This window comes from Styela clava, chromosome 1 (genome assembly GCF_964204865.1).
Source record: "Styela clava chromosome 1, kaStyClav1.hap1.2, whole genome shotgun sequence".
Classification (NCBI taxonomy): Eukaryota; Metazoa; Chordata; class Ascidiacea; order Stolidobranchia; family Styelidae; genus Styela; species Styela clava.
Window position 1 is genome coordinate 23,833,500 of NC_135250.1, and position 14,154 is coordinate 23,847,653.

Here is a 14,154-nt window from a genome sequence, read left to right on the forward strand (position 1 = left end):
TTTCAAATAAATTGGGAGCTGATTTTGTAGAAAAATGTAATTTAACAGTCAAAAAAGTAGGAAGAAGATCTATTGCTACTAAACGGATTGTTCGTCCAGCCTACAATGAAAATGTCCAATAAGGGTAGATATGACTAAATAAATTGTCATACATATATATTCTTGGGACGATTTTACAAAACTGAACCGGAGTAAAATATTTTCCTGCAATCAGTTTATACTCCAACACGCAATACCTAATTCTGATAAAAAAGAAATATTGAAAATGAAGAGTGGGTTTCGAGGTAGATGAATCACTAACTACATATTTGCCATCTCATATGTAAAAATACTGTACATTGTTTTTACTCAAGAAAATAGGATTCTTCATATTTTTAGGCTCCCCAGTAATGAGAGTGTTTCATCAAATTTAAATGTTCCACAATATTAATTTGATTTGTAGTTCATCTTGTGAAATATGTATGTGGCAAAGTTTGCGGCCTGCCGGGCCTTCAGATTCATGCTCGCGGCCCTCGTGGTAATTTGAGTTGTGCAGGGATGATTGAGAATTCACCTATTCGCCCAAGCATGCTTTTCTGTAGATAACGCCTTCGTCAAAAAGATCTTGTTCAATGTTACATTCACGTAAACGTCAGAACAGGACCAATTAGTATTGATTTTACATGTGATACGTACGGGAAACAACGAAACAAACAAAATAACGAATTCACCTCTAGCAAGTGGGCTAGCGCTGCGCTGCACAGCAACAACAGTAACGAAAACATGTTAATTGGTAATGTTCGTGTATTATGGTGGATGGCTAAACGCCAAAGCGGGGTGGCAGATCAAAGGCGGATATATTCACCCCTACTTCCACCTACTTTCGTGAAGGGTCGTTGGTAACAGATACAGTAATGGGTCGAGGACAGAGCATATATGGGGGTTTTCATATTTGAAAAGTCGTGGCGGCTTCAGAAAAGCGTCGAGAGTTCAATGAAGTGTCGGGAGCTCCCACTGGAGCGCCAACGGCGGGAATAAGGAACGCGTACCAAATGACGGGAACGGCAGATGATATACCGTATTTTACGGACCATGAGGCGTAGGTATTTAAAAGACACATTGTCGACAAATTGCTCAGATTGTGGTTTTATTTCCACACAAGGCAGTCGGTCTAAAAGACGCGACGGATTTTAGAGCAATACCGGTTTTTAGTGTAGGCAATAAAGATCCATACATGAATATCCAAAATGCAATAGTTCTTTATATGAAAGATAGTAATGGGTTTGATAGCCGCATCATACGACATTTACTTTGTTAGTTTCATAACTCATTGTATATTAAACATGTGCATTTGTATGAATAGATTTTGACATCCTGAAAAATTGCTTAGGCCATGTTTTTTCCAATTTTGTTCCATGAACTTTAACCACTTCTAATAGTCATATTTTATTGTGAACCTATCAGCGCAAACTTGGATGGAGCCGACTCCGATGACCGCATGTTCGAATGGCTTCCTGCAGCATATGCCAAAAAAAGTGTTTTTTGTGGTCTTATTTTTTATTGTCATGACTGTTTATTTTTTATTGTTACGTCTCGATCATCCCCGGCTTGTGAGGCGTACAAGCGACTTTTTGAGAGAAAAGGGATTTGAAGTGCGCCTTATGGTCAGTAAAATAGGCACGCTGATGGATAAACATTGTTCATCGGGCATAACTGACATAAAGAAACATCTTACACGGGGAGCTTTATCTTTTTTACACATTCTCGTTGGTATTTCGGCATATTGAACGAAAATTCGAGACGATGGCGTCTCCCTTCCTCACATGCACCGCCTATGCGTTGGCTGACTAACACTTGACGCCATTGCTACAAAATAACAACAATAAACTTGTAAAAAAAATGTACAATATATTGAAAAATAGGCAGTGTATAAGTAATGAAAGACACTGGCACTTTTGAATCAACCAGTTCAAGTTTTCTCATTATCCTGATTGAGTTTTAATTGAAAAAACTTTCCAGTCAAGTGTTAAAAATAGTAAAAAATGAACAATTGGTAGGATACCAACAATAGTTTTTGCGCTTGCTATTTTAAGAGTCAAGAACTTGAGCGTTTCCATCCCGAGAAACTGCAGAACCTGTTGATTTTTCATCAGTATCACCTGACATTTTGCTTTCACCCTCAAGCTCCTGATCTTCCATTTTTTCTAGTGACTCTCTAGCCACTGGAGTAACAAATGTTGCCACTTTTTTTTTAAGAAATGTTGACTGCGGCATTGCATGCGCAGTAATACTACCTGGTAGACACACTGAGACCGAAGATTGTCCGACAGTGACAGGTTGGTTGGTCACTGTTGCAACTGTTTGTGCGACATCGGCAACGGAATGCAAAGTAATCAAGTCCCTTGGATCAGCACTTTGGAGTGAAATCGGAACTACACCTGTTTGAGATGCTGGAACCGAGTCAGGTGGGACAGGGTTTGCATGATATTGATAAATGTATGTGGCCCTGTCACTGGTAGAGGGTTGAGGTTGTTGTACTGGTGCAGTAGATTCAAATATATCCTACAAAATTGAATTACATAAATCAAAAAGAGCATTAGAAAACAGGGGTACGTACTATCAGGAAATATTAAAGTTTGAATAGACTTCAATTTTATATTCTCAAGTTTAAATAGGGAATTCACCAAACAAGTACACTCAAACTGACTTTTGATGATATTTTAATGGTTAGAACCTGCATTTGAAGTTACACAAATAATCAAGATCACGCTAAAACTTCCCTTGCACTCACAGCAAGTAGATTTCAGACAATATTTATCTATTTCTGAAGCATGCGACACAGTTATTTGCAAATTTGAATGGCAACACTTCTAGATGAAATCTACATTCTCGAAACAACAAACAATTACAATGTGTTAAAACTTTACCCGCAATATTTTCGTTTGTGAAGTTGATTCTTCCATTTCCTTGGTCAATGGTTGTTTAGCACTGCTTGAAGTTGTTACTGACTGCCAATGGGACCTAGCTGTACTGGGCTGTTGACCAATCACTTTCACCTGCATCACCGATTGTTGCGAAGTTTGATGGTATATCATTTTAGGTTGCTCAATTTTTGCTGACGGTTTAGGAACACTTGGAATGGGGGTAATATATGGTGAATTGGTTGTTTTGACAGGTTGAATAAACCCTGATTTCGGCCGCGGAGTCACTGGGATGGAAGAACCTTGTGGGGACCTGTGTACTTGGGGCTGATTTGGGGTGAAAAGTTTTCCTTTTGGTTGAACAGGAGAAGTAGCAAGATATACTTTGGTTTTATCTTGCAAACTCTGAGAAACAGCAGTGACGGAAGGTAGTGGTTTCTAGAAACAGATAAATAAAAATTAATACATGATGTCCATAAATCGCGTTGTAATGCTTTAGAGTTAAGTTTGAAAGTTATCATGCTACAATTTATGCTTGCCTATGCATTGCTAATTACTATAAGTGGAATCAAAGCTTCAGATTTCATGGGAGTGAGAAGCAAAACAATGGATGGGCTGCTCGCTGTTACCATGTACTTCAGGAACCACTGATCATTTACATTTAAGCTTGTTCCAAGTTCCAGACAAATTGAATGACCAAATAACGACGAGGTATGGTAACTAGAAAAAAAGCCAACAATATCGTTGAGTCATCTTACAGTTTTCCCCCCTCAGGAGAAATCTAAACTATGATTCAGAACTAACAGTAATAATCAAAAACAATTATACACATCTCACCAATACCATTTGTTTTTGTTGACTAGTTGAAGTTTTCTGATAATTTGCTGCAAAAGCTTTAATAGTGGAAGCAGCAGGAGTAGAAGTCGACACCTTTATAATGCTGGATGAAGGACTTGCTTCAAAATTTGTCTGCTGAGAAAAAATGAATGAAATCAGTAAATAAAAAAATATTTCACAGCTGCTTAGTCCATTATTACTGGAAAGGTAAAATAATACTGGAATATAACTTTTTTAATATGCGTGTATGCTTGTACGGGGCCTAGTTCAGAGCAGAAGGCAGGCAGTGTCGCATAAATAAATTAGTGTAGGATTTTTCACAAAATGTTATAGAAGGATTCATTATGTAACCTAACAGTAAGAAATAAATAAATAACAAATACACTAACCGTTGGTGCACCTGGTTCCACACTAGCAGTAGGCAGAATCGTGGATGTTCCCAAAGACTGACTTAATGCTGCAGCAACAATGTCTTGACCTGAAGTAATTGCTTGGCCTTGTCCAGGAGTAACTTGTGCTACACTTGGTTGCTGTTGTTGTGTAATTATTGGTTTTACTATCCTGCTTCCAGTAAATGTTCGTAATTGACCAGAGGACAAGGTAGAGCCAGATGTTGTTCGTACTAAAACCTGGTTTGGAAAGATAAATAAGGAAAATTATCACTTAAGGAATTAAACTTACTGAATCTAAAATATACTGAAGTTGTATTGTAAGATATATATATTCAGATGAATCAAATAAAGATTTTCTTCTGATATATCACAGCTCTTATAGAATATAACACTTGTGTTGGTATATTAAATAGTTATTTTCAAAACAATTAAGTCCCTACATCTACTTTTCTTGAACAATGAATGGAAAAGACTGAACTGATTAGCTTTGCAGTGTACTGACACTCCTGTATTAAAATTTATAGAAAAACAAACATGGTGCAAATATTATTAAATCAGTAATGATCGAGACAAATGTTAAAAGTCAATTTCACAATACCTTGCCAGGAGCTCGAATCACATTCTGAATAACTTTCGTTTTCAAAGGATCTGCAATTTTACTGACGACTGTCTTCTTATGTAGTGGCATTGTTACAAACTGAGAATAAAAAAAAAACGATTAGGTCACAAATTCCGAGTCCGATACATATTAGGTTTTATTGAAAGGTGAAAGGCTGCAGTGAAATGGGTGAATATATTACCTTGAGCCTTCCAACTTGTTTCAGACCAAAGTTATGCTGAAAGTCAAAATAGGATTTAATTATGCTTTGATAACATTAACGCCGGCACACACACAAACTACTCCGAGTAAGTAAATTCCCAATTTTTTAATGCAACAATAATTTTCATAGTAGTTAACTAGATATTTTATCAAATTATTTGCCAACGCCAGGTCTCTCTGGCAGTAAGTCTGGCCCAAGTCTTTTAATTTATATGCGCCATACCGGTAGACTACTGTGACAGATAGCGTACCAGTTTTACTTCATTTTGGTGTGTGTGTCAATATAATTGAGCATCTCTCTCATGTTGAATGGTCCTGAGTCAGCCTCAATGTGTGGTTTGGGGGACATCATCTCACTTAGCGGCGTAGCGTACTCTGGTGTTCGAGCACCATTATTTTCGTTCAAAAAAAAAAATGACTATTGAGTCATTCGATTACTGAGATATCACAGTATATATAATAGACTGGAAGTAGGGTTTGTGTGAATCTTCAATTTTAATGTTTTAAAGATCAACAAATGTTAGTTGAGAATTCTTGAATAGAGATCAGAAAACAGCGAGACAACATAGAGAAACCTACCTTTGGTTTCGTGCCAATGACTTTTGTTTTCTTTACAATACCAGCAGGACTGAGACCAGAGACAAGACCTTGAATACTGCCAAGAGCAGAAGTGGATGTTGAATTGTCATCTTCAGTTTCCACAGGCAATCTCGGAAGGTCAACACTCGATGATGACAAATTTTTGGTGCTGACTGTAATCACTTTGGACTGTATTATGAAGAACATAATAGTGAACAAAATGAGTATAATATGCAGGAGAGGTGTCGGAGTCAGGAATTTGGCGAGATTTCACAAGAGTTGTATTTCCAAACTCCCATTGATCAAAATACTGAATGAGTGGAAATTTAAGACTTTCTATGGTGATGATTAAAGTCGGAATTTTCTACAAAAATTCAAAGACATAATAATTTTGTTAAGTGTTCTTATTAACCAACAGGCAGTTAGTCAATTAGAGTGATTAATTGTTCGCAAAAATATCATTTTCCTCTATAACAATGAAAGACTAAACAAAACTGAAGAGTTGTAACAAGAGTAATTCGAGATTCTTGCTGCACACTAACAAAAATTTCTTCAGACATACACAATTCAGCAAACGCTAAAACTCATTCGATAGCACAAGTTATATCAAAATTATAATTTTTCTCCCAATATCAACTTTGGCATATACCACATATACAATATAGTCTTTCGAAGGGATTATTGAAAACAATGAATATGAATACATATATAATTTGTGACTAAATTTATGATGTATAAATAAAACAATGAATGAACTAACCCCTTCACCACCAAGAGGAAACCCTGCTGGAGTGGTTTTCCCAATCTTTGACCCAGGTGCTTTATGTACAACAATGATACTGGTCTTCTGTACTAACTGAGGTTTGACAATACTTGCTCCACTTACAAGAGAGGAGGAAGAAGCTAAAAAATAACATTAAAAATATTACTATGTCGACGTATCAGAACCATAGCAGATTATGTCATATTTTAAGGCTTTGAGAATATCGCAAGTTTTGTAATTTTCAGATATGTACAGTCAAACTTAAAAAAGGACATAAATCATTTCCAAAAATCAAAACGAAAACTGGCTCAACTTTGAAACCCAGAGCAAAATATGGCATCCGGTCCATACCGATAGAAGATTAAAAAGTCCATTTCTAAAAAATGTGACATTAGTTACATCGGTTTTACTGCGGCAACAAGGTATATTGAAGTAATGTACTAATACTACTTTCTATAAGCTTGAGTGTTAGTATAGTTATCAAGTCAAGTTAGTATATCTTATAATATATCGGTATTATAAATCAATCTTGCTAAATAAATCAATACAAATGGTATAGTATAAGTCTACAAACAATCTATTCAGAAATTAGTTAGTACAGTTATTGTTGATATGGTCTTAAATGCCATTTGAACGGCCTCCTGCGCAAGGAGCATAACGGGCTGCCATATAAAGACTAAAGAGCAAGTTTGAATTTACGGCAGCCACACATGACATACAGCACCATCATACACTTATGTTCGCTTCATTCAAACAAATCCTTCGGTGCAAAACTATAGATTTCTAAGCATACCATGGTCATATTTTCACCTATACATAAAAGGTTATGTTTGTCAAAATTTTCGAAAAATTGATAACCTTAAAATAAGTAATCATAATTACATTTCATCCCAGGTAACGGTTTCGCTGTTACAGTTATCACATTGCCAGATGATGATTTTAGAACAGTGTGAGGTTTTCCTGTGACACTTGAAATAACTCGAGGTGACTGTATCATCGGCGATGAAACTGCAGGAAGAACTGCTGACGTGAAACTCACTGGAATGCTCGATACTATGTTATCATTTGCTGAAAGAGCAAGACGGACTTGGTGTGTAGCTGGATGTTGTCCACTGATTGAGACAATAGAACCTTATACAAAAGCATTATGGATCAATTTTATCACTGAATATTTACTTAATCCAGTATTATTTCAGTATAAACAAGAGAGCACAGCCATAAAAGTCAAATATCATATAAATTAGCAAAATTTTGAGCGAATATCAGGTTCAATAAGACTCTGATGAAATTTGAAATTATTAACAGCCTCCTCGTGTCATCAAACATATCAAGTACTGAAAATTTGAAATTATTTTGTAAACAACAGCAACAAAACATTTGACAGAACAATCTTCATGCACACTTCGTATCAAATAATGACAATACAAGGAGTGTAGCATAAGGCACTGTCGAAATGGTGCTTAGTACCAGACACATGATTTTTATTTGCATATAATATTACCACGAATTAACCCTCAGATTCCAATATGTGGGAAAGATAAATGAGTTAGTAGCTAAAATCCCAATGAAAATCGTCATATAAGGCTACTTATATATTGTCCGTTAATTACCTGTACTCTTGAGCCTAATTCCACTAGAAGTCAGTGTTGTTGCAGATTCTCGTAAAACATTGACAAAAGTAGATCCCGGGCGACCAACAGATGAAGACACTCCATGTAATTGTCCCGGAGTAGGATGTACTATCTTCAAAGGTTGATTGCTCCCACCTGATTATAAAGACGTAATTTTTATGTAAAGCAGTGTTCTTCAAATTTTTTCAGCACGACTCAATTTTTTCGACTACAAAAAGCTTAAATAAAAATAAAGTCAATATTAATAGAACAATTACTACTCCATTGCACTGTTTATTAAACCCAGTTGCTGCTAACTACATAGATATAACATTTCTTGTCTATGTTTGACTTATTCTGTCTTGGAGAGTTCTCAGCCGACTCAAGTGTGTAATGTTCAGCTTTGACACATCGAGTCAGAAAATCTCTATTGGCTGTTCAAAAATGTTTGCTCATCAATACTTTAATAATGTTCTTGAAACATGCCACCACCTTACTACCTTCATTGAGACCTTTCACAACCCGTCAAGGGACCCCCTAGTTTGAAGAGCCTTAATGTAATGTATTGTTTATTACTTGGCCCCATGTTATGACTCTAGTCCTGGACCACTTGCTTACTAAACAAAATCTTAGGATTCTAGTTCCATTCTGAAACCAAGGGGGTGAGAATTTGTGGACCCATACCTGCTATACTTTTTCAACTTTTTGAAAAAAGATGTCCACAATTTGTGCCTTGATGAGAAAACAATATAAAACATTTAGGTTTTTATAAGATTTAATTAAGTATCATCATTTTAACAATCTGGGGGATGCTATGCTTTTGACCCCATTGTCTGTAAACAGAGGGTTAAAAAAATATATTTGAAAAAAAAATTCCAATTTCTGACCGACCTTCCTCACTCTGTATTCTTGACACAACCATGGGTTTAGAAGACTTTTTCATAGCGGAAGCTTCAGTTGCAGATAATTGACCTGGTGCTGGTGAACTAACCCTCGATACAATAGCACTGACAGGTGCAAGACCTAAATGGAAATATTAAATGGAAGCTGAAGAGATTGAATGTTTTCATATATACATCTTGCAGGACTGAAGTGTCTAGTCAAATGAAGTTAAAATTTTGAGCTGAAACTCAGAAGGCATCAAGTTGGAAAGCATTCTAAATGGACATAAAAAAATTGAACAGTTTTATTCAAATACATGGGATGATAAAACATTAGCAAGAACTGTATTGATTTTCCCAATTATTTGATCTACAGCATTAATATTATTTCTGTGAAAAAAGTCGTTGAATCATATCATTTCCAAGCATTTTAAATTCTTGACTTTCATTTACGTTGTTGCAAAAAATCCAATGAGCAAACCTGTTTCAACTATGGAAGTGCTCAATTCTGAAGCCATCAATGAGACTGATGCCAGTTCTTCAAGGCTTGATGTATGGGAAGGTGGGATTGTACGATGTAGATTGTCAAACTTTGATGATTCCAGAACTGGGAGAACTAGGGCATTCGGGTCTTCCATCGAATGGTATGGCAAACTGGGATCTCTATATTGACCTGAAATTATATAGAAAGTGATATAGAACTAGGGATGTGAGTTTGGCATATTCCGTTGGGCCGGAACTTCCAGACTTTTATATTATAATTTACTCCAGAATTTCGTCAAAATTTTGAAAAAAACTCAAAGCATGTGATTGATTATTAGGCATTTTTAACCGACAATTACAGAAGGCTCGTATGAGCAATGTTTTTTCATACAAAATAGGGTTTTCTGGAAAAATACTGCATCATGGTTTTCAAATTTCTAATTTTTTTCCCAACCCCGATGAGAGAGTCACCATTTAATAAATTCCTCGGAGTTTGAAGTTTGTTTGATATCAAAAGTTATACAATGTTTTTTGAGAAACAGCAGATCGAATTAATTAAATTGGTCAGTTCAGTACACTAATTAGATGCATCATTTCTGAATGTCTCATCTTAAGATCGGTAAGTAATGATCTTCCTTATTTAATACCTATTGATATTACCTCGTCCAATATCTTTTCTTGCTGCAATTCGTTTAAGAATGCTCTGGTGTTCAATTTCAGCTTGAACTGCTTTCTTCGAGAAAGAGAAATTAGACGGGCTTTGTTGTTTGTATTTCTTAGTTTGCGATTTAGGCGCTCTACCGTAGGCACTTTGAATAACATTTGGCGGCTTGTAAAATGGCTTTGTGGGTGAATAACGGAACCCACGAGAGTATGTTGTGATCGTCTCTGAATTGGCAGTGATATCTCGAGGCACAATGCTCGCAGTACTGGATGACCATGGGGATGTGCCGGGCGGGGGATAATACGATGGTGACAAAGGACTCATCCTGCTTGTAAATTGCCCAATGTGTTTTGTAGGAGACTGCTGAGTGCTGACAGAATATTCAGGCCTTGAACGTGATGCAAAAGCAATGTCTTCTTCTACTGTCAACTGCTGTCCTTTTCGTTGATGTTTGAGCCTAATGAATTCAAAGATCAAGGGATAGTATTTGCATATTTATCTCGGAGAAAAAGGAAGCCGATAACTTAAGACGACTTAATCATATGGTGCACCGGAGCCTCTCGCCCCCCTACTAGTCCTTTTCAGAAATAGAATAAGTTAGTCAGCTATTTATTTCCAATGCGTGGGCCTGATAGTAGAGGAAGCCGTAACCTACCAGCAGTGACATGAACCACCCTATGGCAAAGAGGAGTCCGGCAATCCATATTTTTTATTCATACAAAAAACTTGATTGACTGGTATTAGCGGCTAACTAAAATATTGAACTTACTTTGTATTGGATCCTGCAGCATACAGATGTTCAGGTGGTACAGGTGTGTGCTGTATTGTTGGTGGCGGGGGAGGAGGCGGTTCTCTGACTCTAACTTTGACAAAATTTGATCTTTTTCGTTTTTTAGTGTACGGTTCATCAAATCTTCTATCATATTCGCCAACTTGTTGCACAACTTGCTTCCGACTCGATGATTGTTTAGGACGATGAATGATCTGTAATAAAGCATCAAGTTGCTCATCTCGGATTCATATCCCATGCACACCACCTTAACCGGGGTGAAATAAATTGGACAGGCAATATCGAAGCAAAAGGATTTTAGCTCTTTCAAAAATAGTAGATCTTCACATATCATTATATATCAGTGGACCTCGTATATGGTTTCTACTGTAGTTTAAGAATTAAGAGATTAGATGTGTATAATAACATATGACCACTAATTTGGTGTGATTTATGTTTTAAAGGTGCCTGTGTGTTTTACAAGGGGAGGCTTTTTCTGTGGTAAGTTGTGGCCTCAGTAACACCTACCTCAGGTTTCAGACGCATTTCTGGAAATTCTGGTAACCTGTCATCGAAATCTAAATTTTCCACTTTTGTATTCAAAACTATTTTATCAGATGAAATATTTTGCTTCATTGGCAAAGGTCTGATGATTTGCCTGATGGTAACACTATTATCTTTATTCGGAGCTGTTCCCACTGATTTCTTTCTTTTTCTTTTAGATCTTGGTGCCGTCAAACTTATTTCAGGAGCATTTCCAAAATCGATCTGACCTGAAAACATGACAAGAAAATATATTAAAAACATGATGAAGTATGGACCAAGACTGTAGAATCTGGGAAAATTCAAATTTGACTTCGAATACAGGTTGAAAAAATAATATGTTGATAACAAAAATTATAATTGAGTGTTATTGTTGAGAGATGAACTAAATTCTTTTTGAACCTTTACATAAAATTTTGACCTACTCATCACCAGGAAATTTTGACTCTGGAAATTCATACTTTTGATCCCGATTCCCCGTACTGGTATAGACAATATTTAAAACCATTCGGAAAATTATTTACCCTCGATTTCATCTTACATACAGTATACGTTAGGCATCTCTAATTGTGGTTAAGAAATATTTCCATTTCTGGTAATTGGCAATCTCGCACAGTTAATTAACAGATCAAACATGAACTAATGAAACTAAAATATTTATATTCCTGAAAAAACAACAGAATTTTCAATTTTTTTTTCTATATTATATAGTATAAATATATAATAAGACATGATGGAATACCAGATGAGCTTGACTTCATTGAATACGCATCAACTTCTTCTTTCTCTTTAGCCATAGCAACACGAACAGTAGTTCCGCCAGGCAGATACACATATGAATCAGAGGCAGATGGAACATCAGTCATTTCAGACTGCATTTCTTGGACTGTGCAATAGAAGATTGAAATGATTCTTAGTAAATTACTGAGAAAGCTGAAATTCCAGTTTAATAGAAAAGTATCATAAAGTTAACCCCTGTCCTAGTTTAATCACTCAAAATGCATAGATGAACTAATTTTATCGTCAGCAAGTCAAGTCCATGCATCTGAAACAAATGAATGGGTAACTACCGTAACCCTATACCGATATGTACAGGTAAAAGACCATGGTACACCATAATGTGAATAATAGGCCACCTTATAGGCTTTCCTATCCCCAGGATAAATATGAAAATCCTATCGCATTCAGCATTAAAGTCGATACCTAAGTTTGTCTCAACTCAGTTAATGAATATGAAGCAATACTAATATAATGAGGCATGTTTAATAGTTCATATTATGCCATTCCTTGTATCGAAAAATTTAAATAAATACAAATAAGAGTTGAAGACCTAAGAACATAATAACAATTCACATCTTATTTATCAGTGGCTTACCATCAGCAGACACAATATCTGAACGGCCCAGATCTTCAGTTGTAGTGCCAACATCCGCAGTATCGCTCTGCGTACTCAAACATTTGGCACAATATAACGATGAACGCAATATCCTTGTTCTGTCTTGTAACTCTGCTTCTGGAGGCTTCTCAGGTGGCTGAATTTCCTGTCTTTGTCTGATAATGGAGTATACATTGTTATATGATTTACACTCTGTAAAAGCAGACATTATAATTTTTTTTTTCACAAAACACATAAAAATATACAAAACATACTTACTTTTTCTCAAATGATCTGAAACACACAGTACTGGCATTCGATTGTGGCAAAGCAGCATTTTCTTTTGCAATTATTTCAGCAACTCTATCCGCTTCCTCCATGTAGACAGTGATTTGCAGTGGTCTATCTGGCAGAGGAACTAATCTACGACCTTCTTTTATCCACTCAATATTGGATTCACTATTAGAGACATGCAATGCTATTGTTGACAGTTTTTCCTCATTAACAGCCCTTCGTATCTGAGATGTAACATAACAAAAATGATTCATACAAATATACAAATGATATAAATATTGCAAGCTTACATTTTAAGGTGAACAAGTTTTAGGCAGTGACAGCTAGTTGATAATTAGATGAAATTTTGTTCAGAGGCAATTGCATATAGGAGCGCATAGATGAAAGATACATATAATTAGCATTAGAAAGTTTTAAACAACATCAGTTAAGTGATCACCACCTTGTATCTGGAAGGCGAGTATTAACGGACAATTAACAGGACAACAGATTTGAACACTGAGGGAAAAACAATTTTACTTGTGATCAACCAATCAAAGTAGAGGCCTATAATTTAGCTAGAGCTTTGTTGGGATTTTTATTGACATAAAATCTCTGGAGTAAAAAGCCAACACTTGAGGGAAAATACCCCAATATTTGGCATTATTTTACAACTTACCCGATAAAAAGAATTTGCACACGAGTAGCCTAATTCAGGTCCTTGTTGGAACATGACATTTGAGAATGAATAATAAAAGTTGAATTCAAATGGCAATACAGTCACAAAATTGAAAGTTTTTTGATAAACAATAAAACAAATGTTTTGATTGAAACGTCTCGAAATAAATATGATAATTTGCACCTCTGCTTTGTATCTGTCACGTCCAATTCCAAAACATGCACAAATTTCTGCTAACAACGATTTCTTCTCTTTTGTTAGATCTCCCTGCAATAATGGAAATGTACATGCAAATCAATAAGTTATTATTAAGCATGAATAAATATTAAATAGAGACGTATAACTTGGATCTGTCAATGGCCATGCCTGAAAATAATTGATTCACAAAAAACACAAATTACCTGTGCTCTTAAAGCACTGATGACGGCAGCATATGCTTCGAGTTCAAGTTGCCTCAAATAACGAGCACATTCATCTTCTGTCATGTCCAAGTATTTTGGATAAAATATCGGCCCTGGCCCAGGTGGAGGCCCCATATTTGAAGTTTAATCAAATATCTAATCCAAAATAAGCAGACTATTAAATC

At 35.9% G+C, this 14,154-nt stretch overlaps 1 protein-coding gene across 4 annotated transcripts; it reads right to left on the reverse strand.

Moving 5' to 3' along the window:
• Window positions 1-1,868: 1,868 nt before the first annotated feature.
• On the reverse strand, window positions 1,869-14,152 carry LOC120340371 (uncharacterized). Of its 4 annotated transcripts, none has more exons than XM_078112320.1 (19): window positions 13,970-14,152; window positions 13,752-13,835; window positions 12,896-13,134; window positions 12,617-12,792; window positions 11,984-12,127; window positions 11,227-11,471; window positions 10,699-10,913; window positions 9,926-10,386; window positions 9,264-9,455; window positions 8,793-8,924; window positions 7,902-8,057; window positions 7,174-7,422; window positions 6,289-6,431; window positions 5,529-5,717; window positions 4,728-4,826; window positions 4,127-4,366; window positions 3,744-3,869; window positions 2,907-3,338; window positions 1,869-2,541 (listed from the first exon to the last, which is right to left on the reverse strand). In XM_078112320.1, exons 1-19 carry the CDS (start codon window positions 14,102-14,104, stop codon window positions 2,068-2,070), a joined length of 4,131 nt encoding a protein of 1,376 aa, XP_077968446.1. In that variant the 5' UTR covers window positions 14,105-14,152; the 3' UTR covers window positions 1,869-2,067. The 4 variants fall into 4 exon arrangements, with proteins under 4 accessions (XP_077968446.1, XP_039264556.2, XP_039264562.2 ...); XM_039408622.2 differs by having other exon boundaries at window positions 3,738-3,869; XM_039408628.2 differs by having other exon boundaries at window positions 3,744-3,872.
• Between the last annotated feature and the right edge of the window lie 2 nt (window positions 14,153-14,154).

What these genes read in the sequence shown, in the direction of transcription:
- LOC120340371 (XM_039408616.2), bottom strand. Translation starts at nt 14,104, where the DNA reads ATGGGGCCTCCACCTGGGCCAGGGCCGATATTTTATCCAAAATACTTG. An exon ending in AAGAATACAGAGTGAGGAAG is followed by an intron (nt 8,058 to 8,792) that starts GTCGGTCAGAAA and finishes CTTTATAATCAG; the next exon opens with GTGGGAGCAATCAACCTTTG. An exon ending in TCATTGGCACGAAACCAAAG is followed by an intron (nt 4,827 to 5,528) that starts GTAGGTTTCTCT and finishes TTTTATTCTCAG; the next exon opens with TTTGTAACAATGCCACTACA.